The 22,930-nt window shown below is 48.7% G+C and overlaps 1 protein-coding gene across 2 annotated transcripts in view; it reads left to right on the top strand.

Moving 5' to 3' along the window:
• Positions 1–22,930, top strand: part of LOC129815839 (constitutive coactivator of PPAR-gamma-like protein 1) — an 80,699-nt gene that overhangs the window by 12,778 nt on the left and 44,991 nt on the right. For both annotated transcript variants that reach the window (XM_055869996.1, XM_055869997.1), the window contains exon 4: positions 17,532–17,660. In XM_055869996.1, coding sequence (XP_055725971.1) covers positions 17,532–17,660 — 129 coding nt within the window. The remainder of the gene's footprint in view (positions 1–17,531; positions 17,661–22,930) is intronic.

The raw sequence follows: 22,930 nt of genomic DNA, 5'->3' as shown, positions 1-22,930 counted from the left end.
CTAATTTGTCCTGGGATATAAACATTGGGTTGTTATTTTACTTGAAATGCACAAGGTCCTCTACTCTTGAAATGCATGGTGTGGTCAGTATGTTAGTCCCAGTAGCAGCTGGGGTATGTGAAAATTATAAATTAAAATATTATAAATGATGTCTGTTGGACGTTATCTGTTCAAACTGTTGTTGACTAGTTAACATGTGACCAAAGTGAGAAAAAAAAATGTAATATTCTCAAATTAAAACATAAAAGCATATACAGTAGTCTAAACAACCCAATTTAATGAAGCATTTCATTAGTGCCTTGAATTTGTCCTCTGTTGTGACATCACCATCGGGCGGCAGGTAGACTAGTGGTTAGAGGGTAGGGGCAGTAGGTAACCTAGTGGTTAGAGGGTAGGGGCGGTAGGTAACCTAGTGGTTAGAGGGTAGGGGCGGCAGGTAACCTAGTGGTTAGAGGGTAGGGGCGGTAGGTAACCTAGTGGTTAGAGTGTAGGGGGGGCAGGTAACCTAGTGGTTAGAGGGTAGGGGCGGTAGGTAACCTAGTGGTTAGAGGGTAGGGGCGGTAGGTAACCTAGTGGTTAGAGGGTAGGGGCGGTAGGTAACCTAGTGGTTAGAGTGTAGAGGGGAGGCAGGTAGACTAGTGGTTAGAGGGTAGGGGCGGTAGGTAACCTAGTGGTTAGAGGGTAGGGGCGGTAGGTAACCTAGTGGTTAGAGGGTAGGGGCGGTAGGTAACCTAGTGGTTAGAGGGTAGGGGCGGTAGGTAACCTAGTGGTTAGAGGGTAGGGGTGGTAGGTAACCTAGTGGTTAGAGGGTAGGGGCGGTAGGTAACCTAGTGGTTAGAGGGTAGGGGCGGTAGGTAACCTAGTGGTTAGAGGGTAGGGGCAGTAGGCAGCCTAGTGGTTAGAGGGTAGGGGCAGTAGGTAACCTAGTGGTTAGAGTGTAGGGGCAGTAGGTAACCTAGTGGTTAGAGTGTAGGGGCAGTAGGTAACCTAGTGGTTAGAGGGTAGGGGCAGTAGGTAACCTAGTGGTTAGAGGGTAGGGGGGGTAGGTAACCTAGTGGTTAGAGGGTAGGGGCAGTAGGTAACCTAGTGGTTAGAGGGTAGGGGCAGTAGGTAACCTAGTGGTTAGAGGGTAGGGGCAGTAGGTAACCTAGTGGTTAGAGGGTAGGGGCGGTAGGTAACCTAGTGGTTAGAGTGTAGGGGCAGTAGGTAACCTAGTGGTTAGAGGGTAGGGGCAGTAGGTAACCTAGTGGTTAGAGGGTAGGGGCGGTAGGTAACCTAGTGGTTAGAGTGTAGGGGCAGTAGGTAACCTAGTGGTTAGAGGGTAGGGGCAGTAGGTAACCTAGTGGTTAGAGGGTAGGGGGGGTAGGTAACCTAGTGGTTAGAGGGTAGGGGCAGTAGGTAGCCTAGTGGTTAGAGGGTAGGGGCAGTAGGTAACCTAGTGGTTAGAGGGTAGGGGCAGTAGGTAACCTAGTGGTTAGAGGGTAGGGGCGGTAGGTAACCTAGTGGTTAGAGGGTAGGGGCAGTAGGTAACCTAGTGGTTAGAGGGTAGGGGGGGGTAGGTAACCTAGTGGTTAGAGGGTAGGGGCAGTAGGTAACCTAGTGGTTAGAGGGTAGGGGCAGTAGGTAACCTAGTGGTTAGAGGGTAGGGGCAGTAGGTAACCTAGTGGTTAGAGGGTAGGGGGGGTAGGTAACCTAGTGGTTAGAGGGTAGGGGGGGGGTAGGTAACCTAGTGGTTAGAGGGTAGGGGCAGTAGGTAACCTAGTGGTTAGAGGGTATGGGCGGTAGGTAACCTAGTGGTTAGAGGGTAGGGGCAGTAGGTAACCTAGTGGTTAGAGGGTAGGGGCAGTAGGTAACCTAGTGGTTAGAGGGTAGGGGGGGTAGGTAACCTAGTGGTTAGAGGGTAGGGGCAGTAGGTAACCTAGTGGTTAGAGGGTAGGGGCAGTAGGTAACCTAGTGGTTAGAGGGTAGGGGCAGTAGGTAACCTAGTGGTTAGAGGGTAGGGGCAGTAGGTAACCTAGTGGTTAGAGGGTAGGGGCAGTAGGTAACCTAGTGGTTAGAGGGTAGGGGCAGTAGGTAACCTAGTGGTTAGAGGGTAGGGGCAGTAGGTAACCTAGTGGTTAGAGGGTAGGGGCAGTAGGTAACCTAGTGGTTAGAGGGTAGGGGGGGTAGGTAACCTAGTGGTTAGAGGGTAGGGGCAGTAGGTAACCTAGTGGTTAGAGGGTAGGGGCAGTAGGTAACCTAGTGGTTAGTGGGTAGGGGCAGTAGGTAGCCTAGTGGTTAGAGGGTAGGGGCAGTAGGTAACCTAGTGGTTAGAGGGTAGGGGCAGTAGGTAACCTAGTGGTAGGGGCAGTAGGTAACCTAGTGGTTAGAGGGTAGGGGGGCAGGTAACCTAGTGGTTAGAGGGTAGGGGCGGTAGGTAACCTAGTGGTTAGAGGGTAGGGGCAGTAGGTAACCTAGTGGTTAGAGGGTAGGGGCAGTAGGTAACCTAGTGGTTAGAGGGTAGGGGCGGTAGGTAACCTAGTGGTTAGAGGGTAGGGGCAGTAGGTAACCTAGTGGTTAGAGGGTAGGGGCAGTAGGTAACCTAGTGGTTAGAGGGTAGGGGCGGTAGGTAACCTAGAGGGTAGGGGCAGTAGGTAACCTAGTGGTTAGAGGGTAGGGGCAGTAGGTAACCTAGTGGTTAGAGTGTAGGGGGGTAGGTAACCTAGTGGTTAGAGTGTAGGGGGGGCGGGTAACCTAGTGGTTAGAGGGTAGGGGCAGTAGGTAACCTAGTGGTTAGAGGGTAGGGGCAGTAGGTAACCTAGTGGTTAGAGGGTAGGGGCAGTAGGTAACCTAGTGGTTAGAGTGTAGGGGCGGCAGCTAGTCTAGTGGTTAGAGGGTAGGGGCGGTAGATAACCTAGTGGTTAGAGTGTAGGGGGGGTAGGTAACCTAGTGGTTAGAGGGTAGGGGCAGTAGGTAACCTAGTGGTTAGAGGGTAGGGGCAGTAGGTAACCTAGTGGTTTAGAGGGTAGTGGCAGTAGGTAACCTAGTGGTTAGAGTGTAGGGGCGGTAGGTAACCTAGTGGTTAGAGGGTAGGGGCGGTAGGTAACCTAGTGGTTAGAGGGTAGGGGCGGTAGGTAACCTAGTGGTTAGAGGGTAGGGGCAGTAGGTAACCTAGTGGTTAGAGGGTAGGGGCAGTAGGTAACCTAGTGGTTAGAGGGTAGGGGCAGTAGGTAACCTAGTGGTTAGAGGGTAGGGGGGCAGGTAACCTAGTGGTTAGAGGGTAGGGGCAGTAGGTAACCTAGTGGTTAGAGGGTAGGGGCGGTAGGTAACCTAGTGGTTAGAGTGTAGGGGGGGTAGGTAACCTAGTGGTTAGAGTGTAGGGGGGGTAGGTAACCTAGTGGTTAGAGGGTAGGGGGGGTAGGTAACCTAGTGGTTAGAGGGTAGGGGGGCAGGTAACCTAGTGGTTAGAGGGTAGGGGCGGTAGGTAACCTAGTGGTTAGAGGGTAGGGGCGGTAGGTAACCTAGTGGTTAGAGTGTAGGGGCAGTAGGTAACCTAGTGGTTAGAGGGTAGGGGCAGTAGGTAACCTAGTGGTTAGAGGGTAGGGGCAGTAGGTAACCTAGTGGTTAGAGGGTAGGGGGGGTAGGTAACCTAGTGGTTAGAGGGTAGGGGCAGTAGGTAACCTAGTGGTTAGAGGGTAGGGGCAGTAGGTAACCTAGTGGTTAGAGGGTAGGGGCAGTAGGTAACCTAGTGGTTAGAGGGTAGGGGCGGTAGGTAACCTAGTGGTTAGAGGGTAGGGGCGGTAGGTAACCTAGTGGTTAGAGGGTAGGGGCGGTAGGTAACCTAGTGGTTAGAGGGTAGGGGCAGTAGGTAACCTAGTGGTTAGAGTGTAGGGGCGGTAGGTAACCTAGTGGTTAGAGGGTAGGGGCCGTAGGTAACCTAGTGGTTAGTGTGTAGGGGGGGTAGGTAACCTAGTGGTTAGAGGGTAGGGGCGGTAGGTAACCTAGTGGTTAGAGGGTAGGGGCGGTAGGTAACCTAGTGGTTAGAGGGTAGGGGCAGTAGGTAACCTAGTGGTTAGAGGGTAGGGGCCGTAGGTAACCTAGTGGTTAGTGTGTAGGGGGGGTAGGTAACCTAGTGGTTAGAGGGTAGGGGCGGTAGGTAACCTAGTGGTTAGAGGGTAGGGGCGGTAGGTAACCTAGTGGTTAGAGGGTAGGGGCAGTAGGTAACCTAGTGGTTAGAGGGTAGGGGCAGTAGGTAGCCTAGTGGTTAGAGGGTAGGGGCGGTAGGTAACCTAGTGGTTAGAGGGTAGGGGCAGTAGGTAACCTAGTGGTTAGAGGGTAGGGGCAGTAGGTAACCTAGTGGTTAGTGGGTAGGGGCAGTAGGTAGCCTAGTGGTTAGAGGGTAGGGGCAGTAGGTAACCTAGTGGTTAGAGGGTAGGGGCAGTAGGTAACCTAGTGGTTAGAGGGTAGGGGCAGTAGGTAACCTAGTGGTTAGAGGGTAGGGGCAGTAGGTAACCTAGTGGTTAGAGGGTAGGGGCAGTAGGTAACCTAGTGGTTAGAGGGTAGGGGGGCAGGTAACCTAGTGGTTAGAGGGTAGGGGCGGTAGGTAACCTAGTGGTTAGAGGGTAGGGGCAGTAGGTAACCTAGTGGTTAGAGGGTAGGGGCAGTAGGTAACCTAGTGGTTAGAGGGTAGGGGCAGTAGGTAGCCTAGTGGTTAGAGGGTAGGGGCAGTAGGTAACCTAGTGGTTAGAGGGTAGGGGCAGTAGGTAACCTAGTGGTTAGAGGGTAGGTGAGGTAGGTAACCTAGTGGTTAGAGGGTAGGGGCGGTAGGTAACCTAGTGGTTAGAGGGTAGGGGCGGCGGGTAGCCTAGTGGTTAGAGGGTAGGTGAGGTAGGTAACCTAGAGGGTAGGGGGGGTAGGTAACCTAGTGGTTAGAGGGTAGGGGCAGTAGGTAACCTAGAGGGTAGGGGCAGTAGGTAACCTAGAGGGTAGGGGGGGTAGGTAACCTAGTGGTTAGAGGGTAGGGGCAGTAGGTAACCTAGTGGTTAGAGGGTAGGGGCAGTAGGTAACCTAGTGGTTAGAGGGTAGGGGTGGTAGGTAACCTAGTGGTTAGAGGGTAGGGGCAGTAGGTAACCTAGTGGTTAGAGGGTAGGGGCGGTAGGTAACCTAGTGGTTAGAGGGTAGGGGGGGTAGGTAACCTAGTGGTTAGAGGGTAGGGGGGCAGGTAACCTAGTGGTTAGAGGGTAGGGGCAGTAGGTAACCTAGTGGTTAGAGGGTAGGGGCGGTAGGTAACCTAGTGGTTAGAGTGTAGGGGCAGTAGGTAACCTAGTGGTTAGAGGGTAGGGGCAGTAGGTAACCTAGTGGTTAGAGGGTAGGGGGGCAGTAGGTAACCTAGTGGTTAGAGGGTAGGGGCGGTAGGTAACCTAGTGGTTAGAGGGTAGGGGCGGTAGGTAACCTAGTGGTTAGAGGGTAGGGGCGGTAGGTAACCTAGTGGTTGGAGGGTAGGGGCAATAGGTAGTCTAGTGGTTAGAGGGTAGGGGCAGTAGGTAACCTAGTGGTTAGCGTGTAGGGGCGGCAGCTAGTCTAGTGGTTAGAGTGTAGGGGCGGCAGCTAGTCTAGTGGTTAGAGGGTAGGGGCAGTAGGTAACCTAGTGGTTAGAGTGTAGGGGCAGTAGGTAACCTAGTGGTTAGAGGGTAGGGGCGGTAGGTAACCTAGTGGTTAGAGGGTAGGGGCGGTAGGTAACCTAGTGGTTAGAGGGTAGGGGCAGTAGGTAACCTAGTGGTTAGAGGGTAGGGGCGGTAGGTAACCTAGTGGTTAGAGTGTAGGGGGGGTAGGTAACCTAGTGGTTAGAGGGTAGGGGCAGTAGGTAACCTAGTGGTTAGAGGGTAGGGGCAGTAGGTAACCTAGTGGTTAGAGGGTAGGGGCAGTAGGTAACCTAGTGGTTAGAGGGTAGGGGCAGTAGGTAACCTAGTGGTTAGAGGGTAGGGGCAGTAGGTAACCTAGTGGTTAGAGGGTAGGGGCAGTAGGTAACCTAGTGGTTAGAGGGTAGGGGCAGTAGGTAACCTAGTGGTTAGAGGGTAGGGGCAGTAGGTAACCTAGTGGTTAGAGGGTAGGGGCAGTAGGTAACCTAGTGGTTAGAGGGTAGGGGCAGTAGGTAACCTAGTGGTTAGAGGGTAGGGGCAGTAGGTAACCTAGTGGTTAGAGGGTAGGGGGGGGGTAGGTAACCTAGTGGTTAGAGGGTAGGGGCAGTAGGTAACCTAGTGGTTAGAGGGTAGGGGCAGTAGGTAGCCTAGTGGTTAGAGTGTAGGGGGGGGTAGGTAACCTAGTGGTTAGAGGGTAGGGGCGGTAGGTAACCTAGTGGTTAGAGGGTAGGGGCAGTAGGTAACCTAGTGGTTAGAGGGTAGGGGCAGTAGGTAACCTAGTGGTTAGAGGGTAGGTGAGGTAGGTAACCTAGTGGTTAGAGGGTAGGGGCGGTAGGTAACCTAGTGGTTAGAGGGTAGGGGCGGCGGGTAGCCTAGTGGTTAGAGGGTAGGTGAGGTAGGTAACCTAGAGGGTAGGGGGGGTAGGTAACCTAGTGGTTAGAGGGTAGGGGCAGTAGGTAACCTAGAGGGTAGGGGCAGTAGGTAACCTAGAGGGTAGGGGGGGTAGGTAACCTAGTGGTTAGAGGGTAGGGGCAGTAGGTAACCTAGTGGTTAGAGGGTAGGGGCAGTAGGTAACCTAGTGGTTAGAGGGTAGGGGTGGTAGGTAACCTAGTGGTTAGAGGGTAGGGGCAGTAGGTAACCTAGTGGTTAGAGTGTAGGGGGGGTAGGTAACCTAGTGGTTAGAGGGTAGGGGCAGTAGGTAACCTAGTGGTTAGAGGGTAGGGGGGCAGGTAACCTAGTGGTTAGAGGGTAGGGGCAGTAGGTAACCTAGTGGTTAGAGGGTAGGGGCGGTAGGTAACCTAGTGGTTAGAGTGTAGGGGCAGTAGGTAACCTAGTGGTTAGAGGGTAGGGGCAGTAGGTAACCTAGTGGTTAGAGGGTAGGGGGGCAGTAGGTAACCTAGTGGTTAGAGGGTAGGGGCGGTAGGTAACCTAGTGGTTAGAGGGTAGGGGCGGTAGGTAACCTAGTGGTTAGAGGGTAGGGGCGGTAGGTAACCTAGTGGTTGGAGGGTAGGGGCAATAGGTAGTCTAGTGGTTAGAGGGTAGGGGCAGTAGGTAACCTAGTGGTTAGAGGGTAGGGGCAGTAGGTAACCTAGTGGTTAGATGGTAGGGGCAGTAGGTAACCTAGAGGGTAGGGGCAGTAGGTAACCTAGTGGTTAGAGGGTAGGGGCAGTAGGTAACCTAGTGGTTAGAGGGTAGGGGCAGTAGGTAACCTAGTGGTTAGAGGGTAGGGGCGGTAGGTAACCTAGTGGTTAGAGAGTAGGGGCAGTAGGTAACCTAGTGGTTAGAGGGTAGGGGCGGTAGGTAACCTAGTGGTTAGAGGGTAGGGGCGGTAGGTAACCTAGTGGTTAGAGGGTAGGGGCAGTAGGTAACCTAGTGGTTAGAGGGTAGGGGCGGTAGGTAACCTAGTGGTTAGAGGGTAGGGGCAGTAGGTAACCTAGTGGTTAGAGGGTAGGGGCGGTAGGTAAGCTAGTGGTTAGAGGGTAGGGGGGCAGGTAACCTAGTGGTTAGAGGGTAGGGGCAGTAGGTAACCTAGTGGTTAGAGGGTAGGGGCAGTAGGTAACCTAGTGGTTAGAGGGTAGGGGCAGTAGGTAACCTAGTGGTTAGAGGGTAGGGGCAGTAGGTAACCTAGTGGTTAGAGGGTAGGGGGGGGGTAGGTAACCTAGTGGTTAGAGGGTAGGGGCAGTAGGTAACCTAGTGGTTAGAGGGTAGGGGCAGTAGGTAGCCTAGTGGTTAGAGGGTAGGGGTGGTAGGTAACCTAGTGGTTAGAGGGTAGGGGCGGTAGGTAACCTAGTGGTTAGAGGGTATGGGCGGTAGGTAACCTAGTGGTTAGAGGGTAGGGGCAGTAGGTAACCTAGTGGTTAGAGGGTAGGGGGGGTAGGTAACCTAGTGGTTAGAGGGTAGGGGCGGTAGGTAACCTAGTGGTTAGAGGGTAGGGGCGGTAGGTAACCTAGTGGTTAGAGGGTAGGGGAGGTAGGTAACCTAGTGGTTAGAGGGTAGGGGCGGTAGGTAACCTAGTGGTTAGAGGGTAGGGGCGGTAGGTAACCTAGTGGCTAGAGGGTAGGGGCGGTAGGTAACCTAGTGGTTAGAGGGTAGGGGCAGTAGGTAACCTAGAGGGTAGGGGGGGTAGGTAACCTAGTGGTTAGAGGGTAGGGGGGCAGGTAACCTAGTGGTTAGAGGGTAGGGGCAGTAGGTAACCTAGTGGTTAGAGGGTAGGGGCAGTAGGTAACCTAGTGGTTAGAGGGTAGGGGCAGTAGGTAACCTAGTGGTTAGAGGGTAGGGGGGGTAGGTAACCTAGTGGTTAGAGGGTAGGGGCGGTAGGTAACCTAGTGGTTAGAGGGTAGGGGCGGTAGGTAACCTAGTGGTTAGAGTGTAGGGGGGGCAGGTAACCTAGTGGTTAGAGGGTAGGGGCAGTAGGTAACCTAGTGGTTAGAGGGTAGGGGTGGTAGGTAACCTAGTGGTTAGAGGGTAGGGGCAGTAGGTAACCTAGTGGTTAGAGGGTAGGGGCAGTAGGTAACCTAGTGGTTAGAGGGTAGGGGCGGTAGGTAACCTAGTGGTTAGAGGGTAGGGGGGGTATGTAACCTAGTGGTTAGAGGGTAGGGGTAGTAGGTAACCTAGTGGTTAGAGGGTAGGGGCGGTAGGTAACCTAGTGGTTAGAGGGTAGGGGCAGTAGGTAACCTAGTGGTTAGAGGGTAGGGGCGGTAGGTAACCTAGTGGTTAGAGGGTAGGGGCGGTAGGTAACCTAGTGGTTAGAGTGTAGGGGGGGTAGGTAACCTAGTGGTTAGAGTGTAGGGGCAGTAGGTAACCTAGTGGTTAGAGGGTAGAGGGGTAGGTAACCTAGTGGTTAGAGTGTAGGGGGGGTAGGTAACCTAGTGGTTAGAGTGTAGGGGGGGTAGTTAACCTAGTGGTTAGAGTGTAGGGGGGGTAGGTAACCTAGTGGTTAGAGGGTAGGGGCGGTAGGTAACCTAGTGGTTAGAGGGTAGGGGGGGGGGGGGGGTAACCTAGTGGTTAGAGTGTAGGGGGGTAGGTAACCTAGTGGTTAGAGTTTAGGGGGGGTAGGTAACCTAGTGGTTAGAGTGTAGGGGGGTAGGTAACCTAGTGGTTAGAGGGTAGGGGCAGTAGGTAACCTAGTGGTTAGAGGGTAGGGGGGGTAGGTAACCTAGTGGTTAGAGGGTAGGGGCAGTAGGTAACCTAGTGGTTAGAGGGTAGGGGCGGTAGGTAACCTAGTGGTTAGAGGGTAGGGGCAGTAGGTAACCTAGTGGTTAGAGGGTAGGGGCAGTAGGTAGCCTAGTGGTTAGAGGGTAGGGGCAGTAGGTAACCTAGTGGTTAGAGGGTAGGGGCAGTAGGTAACCTAGTGGTTAGAGGGTAGGGGGGGGGTAGGTAACCTAGTGGTTAGAGGGTAGGGGGGGTAGGTAACCTAGTGGTTAGAGGGTAGGGGCAGTAGGTAACCTAGTGGTCTGTTGTTCTGCCCCTGAACAAGGCAGTTTAACCCACTGTTCCCTGGTAGGCCGTCATTGTAAATAAGAATTAGTTATTAACTGACTTTTATTTTTTTATAGATTTTTTTTATTTCACCTTTATTTAACCAGGTCGGCCAGTTGAGAACAAGTTCTCATTTACAATTGCGACCTGGCCAAGATAAAGCAAAGCAGTGTGACACAAACAACAACACAGAGTTACACATGGAATAAACAGTAAACAAGCCAATAACACAATAAACAAGTCAATGACACAGTAGAAAAAAGAGAGTCTATATACAGTGTGTGCAAAACGCATGAGAAGGTAAGGCAATAAATAGGCCATAGGAGCGAATAATTACAATTTAGCAGATTAATACTGTAGTGATAAATGAGCAGATGGTGATGTGCAAGTAGAAATACTGGTGTGCAAAAGAGCAGAAAAGTAAATAAAAACAGTATGGGGATGAGGTAGGTAAATTGGGTGGGCTATTTACAGATGGACTGTGTACAGCTGCAGTGATCGGTTAGATGCTCAGATAGTTGATGTTTAAAGTTGGTGAAGGAAATAGAAGTCTCCAGCTTCAGCGATTTTTGCAGTTCGTTCCAGTCATTGGCAGCAGAGAACTGGAAGGAAAGGCGGCCAAAGGAGGTGTTGGCTTTGGGGATGACCAGTGAGATATACCTGCTGGAGCGCGTGCTACTGGTGGGTGTTGTTATGGTGACCAGTGAGCTGAGATAAGGCGGGGCTTTACCTAGCATAGACTTGTAGATGACCTGGAGCCAGTGGGTTTGGCGACGAATATGAAGCGAGGGCCAACCAACGAGAGCGTACAGGTCGCAGTGATGGGTAGTATATGGGGCTTTGGTGACAAAATAGATTGCACTGTGATAGACTGCATCCAATTTGTTGAGTAGAGTGTTGGAGGCTATTTTGTAAATGACATCGCCGAAGTCAAGGATCAGTAGGATAGTCAGTTTTACGAGGGTATGTTTGGCTGCGTGAGTGAAGGAGGCTTTGTTGCAAAATAGGAAGCCGATTCTAGATTTAATTTTGGATTGGAGATGCTTAATGTGAGTCTGGAAGGAGAGTTTACAGTCTAACCAGACACCTAGGTATTTATAGTTGTCCACATATTCTAGGTCAGAACCGTCCAGAGTAGTGATGCTGGTCGGTCGGGTGGGTGCGAGCAGCGAACGACTTGTCTAAATGTTAAGTAAAAAAAATTAAATTTTAGCATTTATAATTAATGTTAATATAATGGTTTAATGATTTCCAAATAGACAACAGCGTGATATTTCCTCTGTTTAGTTCCTTCTGTCTTTAAATCAGTAATTCTGGCATTTCAAATGAAAAACACAATTTCCTTTTTATAATGATGATAACCAAGTGTCTCACTATTACATTCTGGATATCACTCAGTCATTTCACTAAACGAGATAACCGCTTTTTATACTTAACAATTGTTTTTTATATTTTTGTCCCAAGAAAACCTTTTTTCTCTTTCATTTATTGGCGTGACCCCATAGGACATTATGTCACACAGATGGACACAACAGGCAGTCACATTTGACTGTTAAAACAGAATTAATGACACTTTCAGAAGTTTCTGACCACTGTAAAAAGTACTTTTAAACATCAGTAATCATAATTTTCCGTTACCCGGCGGCAGGTAGCCTAGTAGTTAGTGTTGGGCCAGTAACCGAAAGGTTGCCAGATCAAATCCCCGAGCTGACAAGGTAAAAATCTGTCGTTCTGCCCCTGAACAAGGCAGTTAACCCACTGTTCCCTGGAAGGCCGTCATTGTAAAATAAGAATTTGTTCTTAACGGACTTGCCTAATAAAGGTTAAATAAAAAAAAAACTATGGTCACCACAGAAACTACCATTGAAAGTTGATAGGGAAGACATGAGAGACGCCACGAGGGTCAGTAAAAGCGTCACCTGGTTTGAGTCAGAAAGATGCTCCTGTCCCTGAAGATCAGCACTCTAGAATTGCCACAGTTATCCAAGTAACCGATCGATCGGGTCGATCAAAGAAACCATAACTGATTTAATGAGCTATTCAGTTTCATTGTACCAAGACAAGAATATCCTACTTGCAGGATCAACTGGAACATTGAGGGTCTACCTTGGCGCACAACGAGGCACAGGGGCACAGTCCTCCAGTGATGGAGGAGAACCAAGTGTGTTCACCCAGTGGGAAAGACTCGACCTACCCACAGTCACAGCCGCTCGAGAGGTGTTCTATTGGTGGGTTTTCTTCAGCACAACAGAGCCAATAGGGTTTGAGAAACGCAATGTGTCTCTGATGTCACAGCGCGTAACGGGACGGCCCTTGGCGTGCCTCGCCCTGCGCCGGAACGCTGTCGGAGATCCACTGAAAACAGACGGGTCGACCGGGTCTTGCTCGGATTGAGGCCAGCCGGCCCAATTGGATAGCACGGGGGAACAGTCTCCAAAAAGAGGCACTGCTGATGTCTGTCCTCTCAGGGTGGGTCACGTACCAATTGGTTGGTCAGGAAGAGTGGAACTGGTAGGACAGCGAGCGGGATCTAGGGGATGGTCCAATACAGGGAGCGAGAACCAAGAAGGAGAGCGCCACTGCCTGTAACATCACTAGGAGCAGATAATAGATAAACCTAGAGGTAGCCGGAGGAATGGTCACCAGTTGAAAGTGAGAAACCAGGTGTGGATAAATGAATACCTAAATGTTTCAGGAAGCTAGGCTTATGTGGCACGTCACTACTTCACAGGAGAGGCACTGAACGTCTTTATTTATTACATAAAAAAAAATAAAAAAAATGCCTTCTGAAACATGTGAACTTTCATGTCTTAATAACAAACTCGTAGTCCTTCTGTAAATACGAATACAATTGTTAAATTACTAGCCTAGTTGGTTTAGCCACGGACAAAGACAGGAACCAACCCATTAGCCATGATTGGCTGAGATAATTTATGGGCTGGACATGTCGGGAGATGAGTTCTGATTGGTCTGCCATGTAGCATGCTTCTGTCTATAACGTGGGCTGCTCAGCATGTGTTGATAATCCTTTCTAGCACAGTGTTTTAGAAATATATAACGTTAGCCATCGAGAACTACAAAAGTTTTGCTAGTTTTCTCAACTTTGATGCACTGAATTTAGCAGGCGCTATCGACAGATCAGTTGGAGAAAGTTGTGATGGGTTACTTTGTGTACAGAACACAGTCAGTGTGAACCAGAGTGACTTTGACACAACGCTGGCCAAACAAGATTACATTTTTTATTTAACTCGGCACGTCAGTTAAGAACAAAATCTTATTTACAATGACAGCCTACCAAAAGGCCTCCTGCGGGGACGGGGGCCTGGGATTTAAAAATAAATAAATATAGAACAAAACACACATCACTACATAAAGACCTAAGACAACAACATAGCAAGGCAGCAACACATGACAACACAGCATGGTAGCAACACCACATGGTAGCAACACAACACTTTAAGGCAACAGGGATCCTCAAATCAATTAAGAGTTGTCAGAGTAGGGTTTAAAAGAGCTAAAGAGCTCAGCTAAAATCAGACACATTTACACACATTGGCTTAAACAGTAAAATAATAGATTCGATTCTGGGGTATACTGGGCTTGGTGTGGATTGCTTTTACACAGCATGGTAGCAACATGACATGCATACAAAACAGAATATAAAAGGTTCCAGTCTGCTATGTAGTGTTCATCCATGTTTACGGGGTAAGAGTCTAGCTACATTTTCAGATATTATACGTTTCTAATTTAGCCAGAAAGCCATTTTCATTGCAAGTTTGTTAGCCAGTGAACGTTAGCTTGCTGGCTCACTCACTAATGTATGAGTTGGGATTAGGGTTTATTGTTTAGCTAGCTAGCTACATGTCGAAACAAAAGACTCCATTTTGCCGCATTATTACATGACACATCAAGTTAGCCAGGTGTGTCTGGGGGGTGATTACAGCCATCTATAGTATTTCATGAACACGTCTAGACAATAGAGACCCATCCACTTAGCTAGATGTGTCTGGGGGGTGATTACAGCCATCTATAGTATTTCATGAACACGTCTAGACAATAGAGACCCATCCACTTAGCTAGATGTGTCTGGGGGGTGGAAATTACATTTCTTTCACATGACCCATCAATTTAGACCAGTGTGTCTGAAGAATCATCTAATAATGATTAAATATTTGTATCAGTACACTTTCTATTTTTGATATTTGATAAAATGCAAATATACAAGTAACCGTTTCACTGTACCGTTTACACCTTCTATATCTTGTGCCTGTGACAAATAAACGTAGAATTCATTTGATATGTGTTTACCAGAAAGGGTAATGTGAACAACATGACCTGCACTAAAGTCAGATTAGGATAAAGGCCAAGGACTAGATCAAGTTTATTTTTACCTGGAGTCTTTCCTTATTGTAGGCTACTACGTTCACCATTTTTAGTCTTAATCTTTGGTTGTTTATTACACTTCTCCCTCTGTTTAGCACATGGCCTCACATGTGAATCCTTAAAGAGATGGGTGGGGCTAAGGATTAAGAGGGTGTGAACGATGCTGAATGGGTGTAGACAAAGAAGAGCTCTCCAGTAGGTGTACCAAAACATTCAAAGGCCCTTTTCTCAAAAGTGACATTACAAGTTTATCAACTTTCAAAGCAGAATTACTTTCCCATTGTTCCTCAACTGTCGTATATTATATACCATTTTCCAGTCTCTACTTTAATCAAATGTAAAAAACACCATTTCAAATTTCGCAACATAAGACCGAATCGAGGTGGTCGGTCACACAAATAGCAATAAATACACTGAGGGGTTGAGGCATTGGGTCTCAGTATAGGGAGCCGTTTAGAGATGAAGAGCTTTGCTCAACAACAATAAGAGAAGGCCTCTAGGATACTAATGTCAGAAACCCTTCCTGTCAGATTTGAACCTGTTGCTGGTCAGCCTCCAGGCTACCTGGTCTGCCAACCAGGCTACCTGGTCTGCCAACCAGGCTACCTGGTCTGCCAACCAGGCTACCTGGTCTGCCAACCAGGCTACCTGGTCTGCCTCCAGGCTACCTGGTCTGCCTCCAGGCTACCTGGTCTGCCTCCAGGCTACCTGGTCTGCCAACCAGGCTACCTGGTCTGCCTCCAGACTACCTGGTCTGCCTCCAGGCTACCTGGTCTGCCTCCAGGCTACCTGGTCTGCCTCCAGGCTACCTGGTCTGCCTCCAGGCTACCTGGTCTGCCTCCAGGCTACCTGGTCTGCCAACCAGGCTACCTGGTCTGCCTCCAGACTACCTGGTCTGCCTCCAGGCTACCTGGTCTGCCTCCAGACTACCTGGTCTGCCTCCAGGCTACCTGGTCTGCCTCCAGGCTACCTGGTCTGCCTCCAGGCTACCTGGTCTGCCTCCAGGCTACCTGGTCTGCCTCCAGGCTACCTGGTCTGCCAACCAGGCTACCTGGTCTGCCAACCAGGCTACCTGGTCTGCCAACCAGGCTACCTGGTCTGCCAACCAGGCTACCTGGTCTGCCTCCAGGCTACCTGGTCTGCCTCCAGGCTACCTGGTCTGCCTCCAGGCTACCTGGTCTGCCTCCAGGCTACCTGGTCTGACTCCAGGCTACCTGGTCTGACTCCAGGCTACCTGGTCTGCCTCCAGGCTACCTGGTCTGCCAACCAGGCTACCTGGTCTGACTCCAGGCAATGAAAAAAAAATAACATTTCTACCTGGTCTGCCTCCAGGCTACCTGGTCTGCCTCCAGGCTACCTGGTCTGCCTCCAGGCTACCTGGTCTGCCTCCAGGCTACCTGGTCTGCCTCCAGGCTACCTGGTCTGCCTCCAGGCTACCTGGTCTGCCTCCAGGCTACCTGGTCTGACTCCAGGCTACCTGGTCTGACTCCAGGCTACCTGGTCTGACTCCAGGCAATGAAAAAAAAATAACATTTCTACCTGGTCTGCCTCCAGGCTACCTGGTCTGCCTCCAGGCTACCTGGTCTGCCTCCAGGCTACCTGGTCTGACTCCAGGCTACCTGGTCTGCCTCCAGGCTACCTGGTCTGCCTCCAGGCTACCTGGTCTGCCTCCAGGCTACCTGGTCTGCCTCCAGGCTACCTGGTCTGCCTCCAGGCTACCTGGTCTGCCTCCAGGCTACCTGGTCTGCCTCCAGGCTACCTGGTCTGACTCCAGGCTACCTGGTCTGCCAACCAGGCTACCTGGTCTGCCAACCAGGCTACCTGGTCTGCCAACCAGGCTACCTGGTCTGCCTCCAGGCTACCTGGTCTGCCTCCAGGCTACCTGGTCTGCCAACCAGGCTACCTGGTCTGCCTCCAGACTACCTGGTCTGCCTCCAGGCTACCTGGTCTGCCTCCAGGCTACCTGGTCTGCCTCCAGGCTACCTGGTCTGCCTCCAGGCTACCTGGTCTGCCTCCAGGCTACCTGGTCTGCCAACCAGGCTACCTGGTCTGCCTCCAGACTACCTGGTCTGCCTCCAGGCTACCTGGTCTGCCTCCAGGCTACCTGGTCTGCCTCCAGGCTACCTGGTCTGCCTCCAGGCTACCTGGTCTGCCTCCAGGCTACCTGGTCTGCCTCCAGGCTACCTGGTCTGCCTCCAGGCTACCTGGTCTGCCAACCAGGCTACCTGGTCTGCCAACCAGGCTACCTGGTCTGCCAACCAGGCTACCTGGTCTGCCTCCAGGCTACCTGGTCTGCCTCCAGGCTACCTGGTCTGCCTCCAGGCTACCTGGTCTGCCTCCAGGCTACCTGGTCTGATTCCAGGCTACCTGGTCTGCCTCCAGGCTACCTGGTCTGACTCCAGGCTACCTGGTCTGCCTCCAGGCTACCTGGTCTGCCAACCAGGCTACCTGGTCTGACTCCAGGCAATGAAAAAAAAATAACATTTCTACCTGGTCTGCCTCCAGGCTACCTGGTCTGCCTCCAGGCTACCTGGTCTGCCTCCAGGCTACCTGGTCTGCCTCCAGGCTACCTGGTCTGCCTCCAGGCTACCTGGTCTGCCTCCAGGCTACCTGGTCTGCCTCCAGGCTACCTGGTCTGCCTCCAGGCTACCTGGTCTGACTCCAGGCTACCTGGTCTGACTCCAGGCAATGAAAAAAAAATAACATTTCTACCTGGTCTGCCTCCAGGCTACCTGGTCTGCCTCCAGGCTACCTGGTCTGCCTCCAGGCTACCTGGTCTGCCTCCAGGCTACCTGGTCTGACTCCAGGCTACCTGGTCTGCCTCCAGGCTACCTGGTCTGCCTCCAGGCTACCTGGTCTGCCTCCAGGCTACCTGGTCTGCCTCCAGGCTACCTGGTCTGCCTCCAGGCTACCTGGTCTGCCTCCAGGCTACCTGGTCTGCCTCCAGGCTACCTGGTCTGCCTCCAGGCAATGAAAAAAAAATAACATTTCAAATTTCACCACAACATCTTATTGTTAATAGTGAGCATTCCATTTCACCACAACATCTTATTGTTAATAGTAAGCATTCCATTTCACCACAACATCTTATTGTTAATAGTGAGCATTCCATTTCACCACAACATCTTATTGTTAATAGTGAGCATTCCATTTCACCACAACATGTTTTCATTGCTTTTTATACTTCAATTGTCAAATTATTTTCATGTAAAGATTCAAAAGGCGTCACACCAAAAGGCTAATAAACTGACCCGTTTTATGGAGGAGTAGATCAATATTTCTGACAAAGCTTATTATTTTCAGACCGCGTGATCCAGCTATGTCTTCTGTACTTCCTCATTCCAAGAGATAGTGCTCCGGCCGTGTGACGCGGTGATCAAGGCTGTGTTTGACCTCTGACCTCTAGGTGCGCGCCCACCAGATAGTGCTCCCGCCGTGTGACGTGGTCATCAAGGCTGTCTCTAACCTCTGACCTCTAGGTGCGCGCCCACCAGCTAGTGCTCCCGCCGTGTGACGTGGTGATCAAGGCTGTGTTTGACCTCTGACCTCTAGGTGCGCGCCCACCAGCTAGTGCTCCCGCCGTGTGACGTGGTCATCAAGGCAGTGGCTGACTATGTTCGAAACATGACGGACTTCAGCGACCTGGAGGCCATCGCTAACGACATCTTCAGACACTCACAGGTACTCACAGACATCTTCAGACACTCACAGGTACTCACAGACATCTTCAGACACTCACAGGTACTCACAGACATCTTCAGACACTCACAGGTACTCACAGACATCTTCAGACACTCACAGGTACTCACAGACATCTTCAGACACTCACAGGTACTCGCATACATCTTCAGACACTCACAGGTACTCGCAGACATCTTCAGACACTCACAGGTACTCGCAGACATCTTCAGACACTCACAGGTACTCGCAGACATCTTCAGACACTCACAGGTACTCGCAGACATCTTCTGACACTCACAGGTACTCGCAGACATCTTCTGACACTCACAGGTACTCGCAGACATCTTCTGACACTCACAGGTACTCGCAGACATCTTCAGACACTCACAGGTACTCGCAGACATCTTCAGACACTCACAGGTACTCGCAGACATCTTCTGACACTCACAGGTACTCACAGGTACTCACAGATATTTTCAGATACTCACAGGTACTCACAGACATCTTCTGACACTCACAGGTACTCGCAGACATCTTCTGACACTCACAGGTACTCGCAGACATCTTCAGACACTCACAGGTACTCGCAGACATTTTCAGACACTCACAGGTACTCGCAGACATCTTCAGACACTCACAGGTACTCGCAGACATCTTCTGACACTCACAGGTACTCGCAGACATCTTCTGACACTCACAAGTACTCGCAGACATCTTCTGACACTCACAGGTACTCGCAGATATCTTCAGATACTCACAGGTACTCACAGACATCTTCTGACACTCACAGGTACTCGCAGACATCTTCTGACACTCACAGGTACTCGCAGACATCTTCTGACATTCACAGGTACTCACAGGTACTCACAGATATCTTCTGACACTCACAGGTACTCACAGACATCTTCAGACACTCACAGGTACTCGCAGACATCTTCTGACACTCACAGGTACTCGCAGACATCTTCAGACACTCACAGGTACAGAACACCTGACAGGGCTATATTGAGGTACATTCATCACCTAGCCGGGTCTTCAAACATTCACAGGTACATTACTGGAGGGGTGAGATATCAGGACTATTAAATAACCTTTTGTGTTGATGTATTGCTTTTGACTGAGTAACATGACTGTTTCCTATTCCAGTCCAGTTTAACATGGCTGTTTCTTATTCCAGTCCAGTTTAACATGGCTGTTTCTTATTCCAGTCCAGTTTAACATGGCTGTTTCTTATTCCAGTCCAGTTTAACATGGCTGTTTCTTATTCTAGTTTAACATGGCTGTTTCTTATTCTAGTTTAACATGGCTGTTTCTTATTCCAGTCCAGTTTAACATGGCTGTTTCTTATTCCAGTCCAGTTTAACATGGCTGTTTCCTATTCCAGTCCAGTTTAACATGGCTGTTTCTTATTCCAGTCCAGTTTAACATGGCTGTTTCCTATTCCAGTCCAGTTTAACATGGCTGTTTCTTATTCCAGTCCAGTTTAACATGGCTGTTTCTTATTCCAGTTTAACATGGCTGTTTCTTATTCCAGTCCAGTTTAACATGGCTGTTTCTTATTCCAGTCCAGTTTAACATGGCTGTTTCCCTATTCCAGTCCAGTTTAACATGGCTGTTTCTTATTCCAGTCCAGTTTAACATGGCTGTTTCCTATTCCAGTCCAGGTTAACATGGCTGTTTCCTATTCCAGTCCAATTTAACATGGCTGTTTCCTATTCCAGTCCAGTTTAACATGGCTGTTTCCTATTCCAGTCCAGTTTAACATGGCTGTTTCTTATTCCAGTCCAGTTTAACATGGCTGTTTCTTATTCCAGTCCAGTTTAACATGGCTGTTTCTTATTCCAGTCCAGTTTAACATGGCTGTTTCTTATTCCAGTCCAGTTTAACATGGCTGTTTCTTATTCCAGTCCAGTTTAACATGGCTGTTTCTTATTCCAGTCTAGTTTAACATGGCTGTTTCCTATTCCAGTCCAGTTTAACATGGCTGTTTCCTATTCCAGTCCAGTTTAACATGGCTGTTTCCTATTCCAGTCCAGTTTAACATGGCTGTTTCTTATTCCAGTCTAGTTTAACATGGCTGTTTATTATTCCAGTCCAGTTTAACATGGCTGTTTCTTATTCCAGTCCAGTTTAACATGGCTGTTTCCTATTCCAGTCCAGTTTAACATGGCTGTTTCTTATTCCAGTCCAGTTTAACATGGCTGTTTCTTATTCCAGTTTAACATGGCTGTTTCTTATTCCAGTCCAGTTTAACATGGCTGTTTCTTATTCCAGTCCAGTTTAACATGGCTGTTTCCCTATTCCAGTCCAGTTTAACATGGCTGTTTCTTATTCCAGTCCAGTTTAACATGGCTGTTTCCTATTCCAGTCCAGGTTAACATGGCTGTTTCCTATTCCAGTCCAATTTAACATGGCTGTTTCCTATTCCAGTCCAGTTTAACATGGCTGTTTCCTATTCCAGTCCAGTTTAACATGGCTGTTTCTTATTCCAGTCCAGTTTAACATGGCTGTTTCTTATTCCAGTCCAGTTTAACATGGCTGTTTCTTATTCCAGTCCAGTTTAACATGGCTGTTTCTTATTCCAGTCCAGTTTAACATGGCTGTTTCTTATTCCAGTCCAGTTTAACATGGCTGTTTCTTATTCCAGTCCAGTTTAACATGGCTGTTTCTTATTCCAGTCTAGTTTAACATGGCTGTTTCCTATTCCAGTCCAGTTTAACATGGCTGTTTCCTATTCCAGTCCAGTTTAACATGGCTGTTTCCTATTCCAGTCCAGTTTAACATGGCTGTTTCTTATTCCAGTCTAGTTTAACATGGCTGTTTATTATTCCAGTCCAGTTTAACATGGCTGTTTCTTATTCCAGTTTAACATGGCTGTTTCTTATTCCAGTTTAACATGGCTGTTTCCTATTCCAGTCCAGTTTAACATGGCTGTTTCTTATTCCAGTTTAACATGGCTGTTTCTTATTCCAGTTAAACATGGCTGTTTCCTATTCCAGTCCAGTTTAACATGGCTGTTTCTTATTCCAGTCCAGTTTAACATGGCTGTTTCTTATTCCAGTTTAACATGGCTGTTTCTTATTCCAGTCCAGTTTAACATGGCTGTTTCTTATTCCAGTCCAGTTTAACATGGCTGTTTCCCTATTCCAGTCCAGTTTAACATGGCTGTTTCTTATTCCAGTCCAGTTTAACATGGCTGTTTCCTATTCCAGTCCAGGTTAACATGGCTGTTTCCTATTCCAGTCCAATTTAACATGGCTGTTTCCTATTCCAGTCCAGTTTAACATGGCTGTTTCCTATTCCAGTCCAGTTTAACATGGCTGTTTCTTATTCCAGTCCAGTTTAACATGGCTGTTTCTTATTCCAGTCCAGTTTAACATGGCTGTTTCTTATTCCAGTCCAGTTTAACATGGCTGTTTCTTATTCCAGTCCAGTTTAACATGGCTGTTTCTTATTCCAGTCCAGTTTAACATGGCTGTTTCTTATTCCAGTCCAGTTTAACATGGCTGTTTCTTATTCCAGTCTAGTTTAACATGGCTGTTTCCTATTCCAGTCCAGTTTAACATGGCTGTTTCCTATTCCAGTCCAGTTTAACATGGCTGTTTCCTATTCCAGTCCAGTTTAACATGGCTGTTTCTTATTCCAGTCTAGTTTAACATGGCTGTTTATTATTCCAGTCCAGTTTAACATGGCTGTTTCTTATTCCAGTTTAACATGGCTGTTTCTTATTCCAGTTTAACATGGCTGTTTCCTATTCCAGTCCAGTTTAACATGGCTGTTTCTTATTCCAGTTTAACATGGCTGTTTCTTATTCTAGTTAAACATGGCTGTTTCCTATTCCAGTCCAGTTTAACATGGCTGTTTCTTATTCCAATGCAGTTTAACATGGCTGTTTATTATTCCAGTCGAGTTTAACATGGCTGTTTCTTATTCCAGTCGAGTTTAACATGGCTGTTTCCTATTCCAGTCCAGTTTAACCTGGCTGTTTCATATTCCAGTCCAGTTTAACATGGCTGTTTCTTATTCCAGTTTAACATGGCTGTTTCCTATTCCAGTCCAGTTTAACATGGCTGTTTCCTATTCCAGTCTAGTTTAACATGGCTGTTTCTTATTCCAGTTTAACATGGCTGTTTCTTATTCCAGTTTAACATGGCTGTTTCCTATTCCAGTCCAGTTTGACATGGCTGTTTCCTATTCCAGTCTAGTTTAACATGGCTGTTTATTATTCCAGTTTAACATGGCTGTTTCTTATTCCAGTTTAACATGGCTGTTTCTTATTCCAGTTTAACATGGCTGTTTCCTATTCCAGTCCAGTTTAACATGGCTGTTTCTTATTCCAATGCAGTTTAACATGGCTGTTTATTATTCCAGTCGAGTTTAACATGGCTGTTTCTTATTCCAGTCCAGTTTAACATGGCTGTTTCTTATTCCAGTCTAGTTTAACATGGCTGTTTCCTATTCCAGTCCAGTTTAACATGGCTGTTTCCTATTCCAGTCCAGTTTAACATGGCTGTTTCCTATTCCAGTCCAGTTTAACATGGCTGTTTCCTATTCCAGTCCAGTTTAACATGGCTGTTTCTTATTCCAGTCTAGTTTAACATGGCTGTTTATTATTCCAGTCCAGTTTAACATGGCTGTTTCTTATTCCAGTTTAACATGGCTGTTTCCTATTCCAGTCCAGTTTAACATGGCTGTTTCCTATTCCAGTCCAGTTTAACATGGCTGTTTCCTATTCCAGTCCAGTTTAACATGGCTGTTTCCTATTCCAGTCCAGTTTAACATGGCTGTTTCCTATTCCAGTCCAGTTTAACATGGCTGTTTCCTATTCCAGTCCAGTTTAACATGGCTGTTTCCTATTCCAGTCCAGTTTAACATGGCTGTTTCTTATTCCAGTCCAGTTTAACATGGCTGTTTATTATTCCAGTCCGGTTTAACATGGCTGTTTCTTATTCCAGTCCGGTTTAACATGGCTGTTTCTTATTCCAGTCCGGTTTAACATGGCTGTTTCTTATTCCAGTCCAGTTTAACATGGCTGTTTCCTATTCCAGTCCAGTTTAACATGGCTGTTTCTTATTCCAGTCCAGTTTAACAGGGTTGTTTCTAATTCCAGTTTAACATGGCTGTTTCTTATTCCAGTTTAACATGGCTGTTTCTTATTCCAGTCCAGTTTAACATGGCTGTTTCCTATTCCAGTCCAGTTTAACATGGCTGTTTCTTATTCCAGTCCAGTTTAACATGGCTGTTTCTTATTCCAGTCCGGTTTAACATGG

The sequence above is a fragment of the Salvelinus fontinalis genome, chromosome 18 (assembly GCF_029448725.1).
Source record: "Salvelinus fontinalis isolate EN_2023a chromosome 18, ASM2944872v1, whole genome shotgun sequence".
In the NCBI taxonomy this organism is placed as follows: Eukaryota; Metazoa; Chordata; class Actinopteri; order Salmoniformes; family Salmonidae; genus Salvelinus; species Salvelinus fontinalis.
Note: the sequence above shows the minus strand (reverse complement) of the source record. Positions and strands in the feature narration are given on the sequence as shown.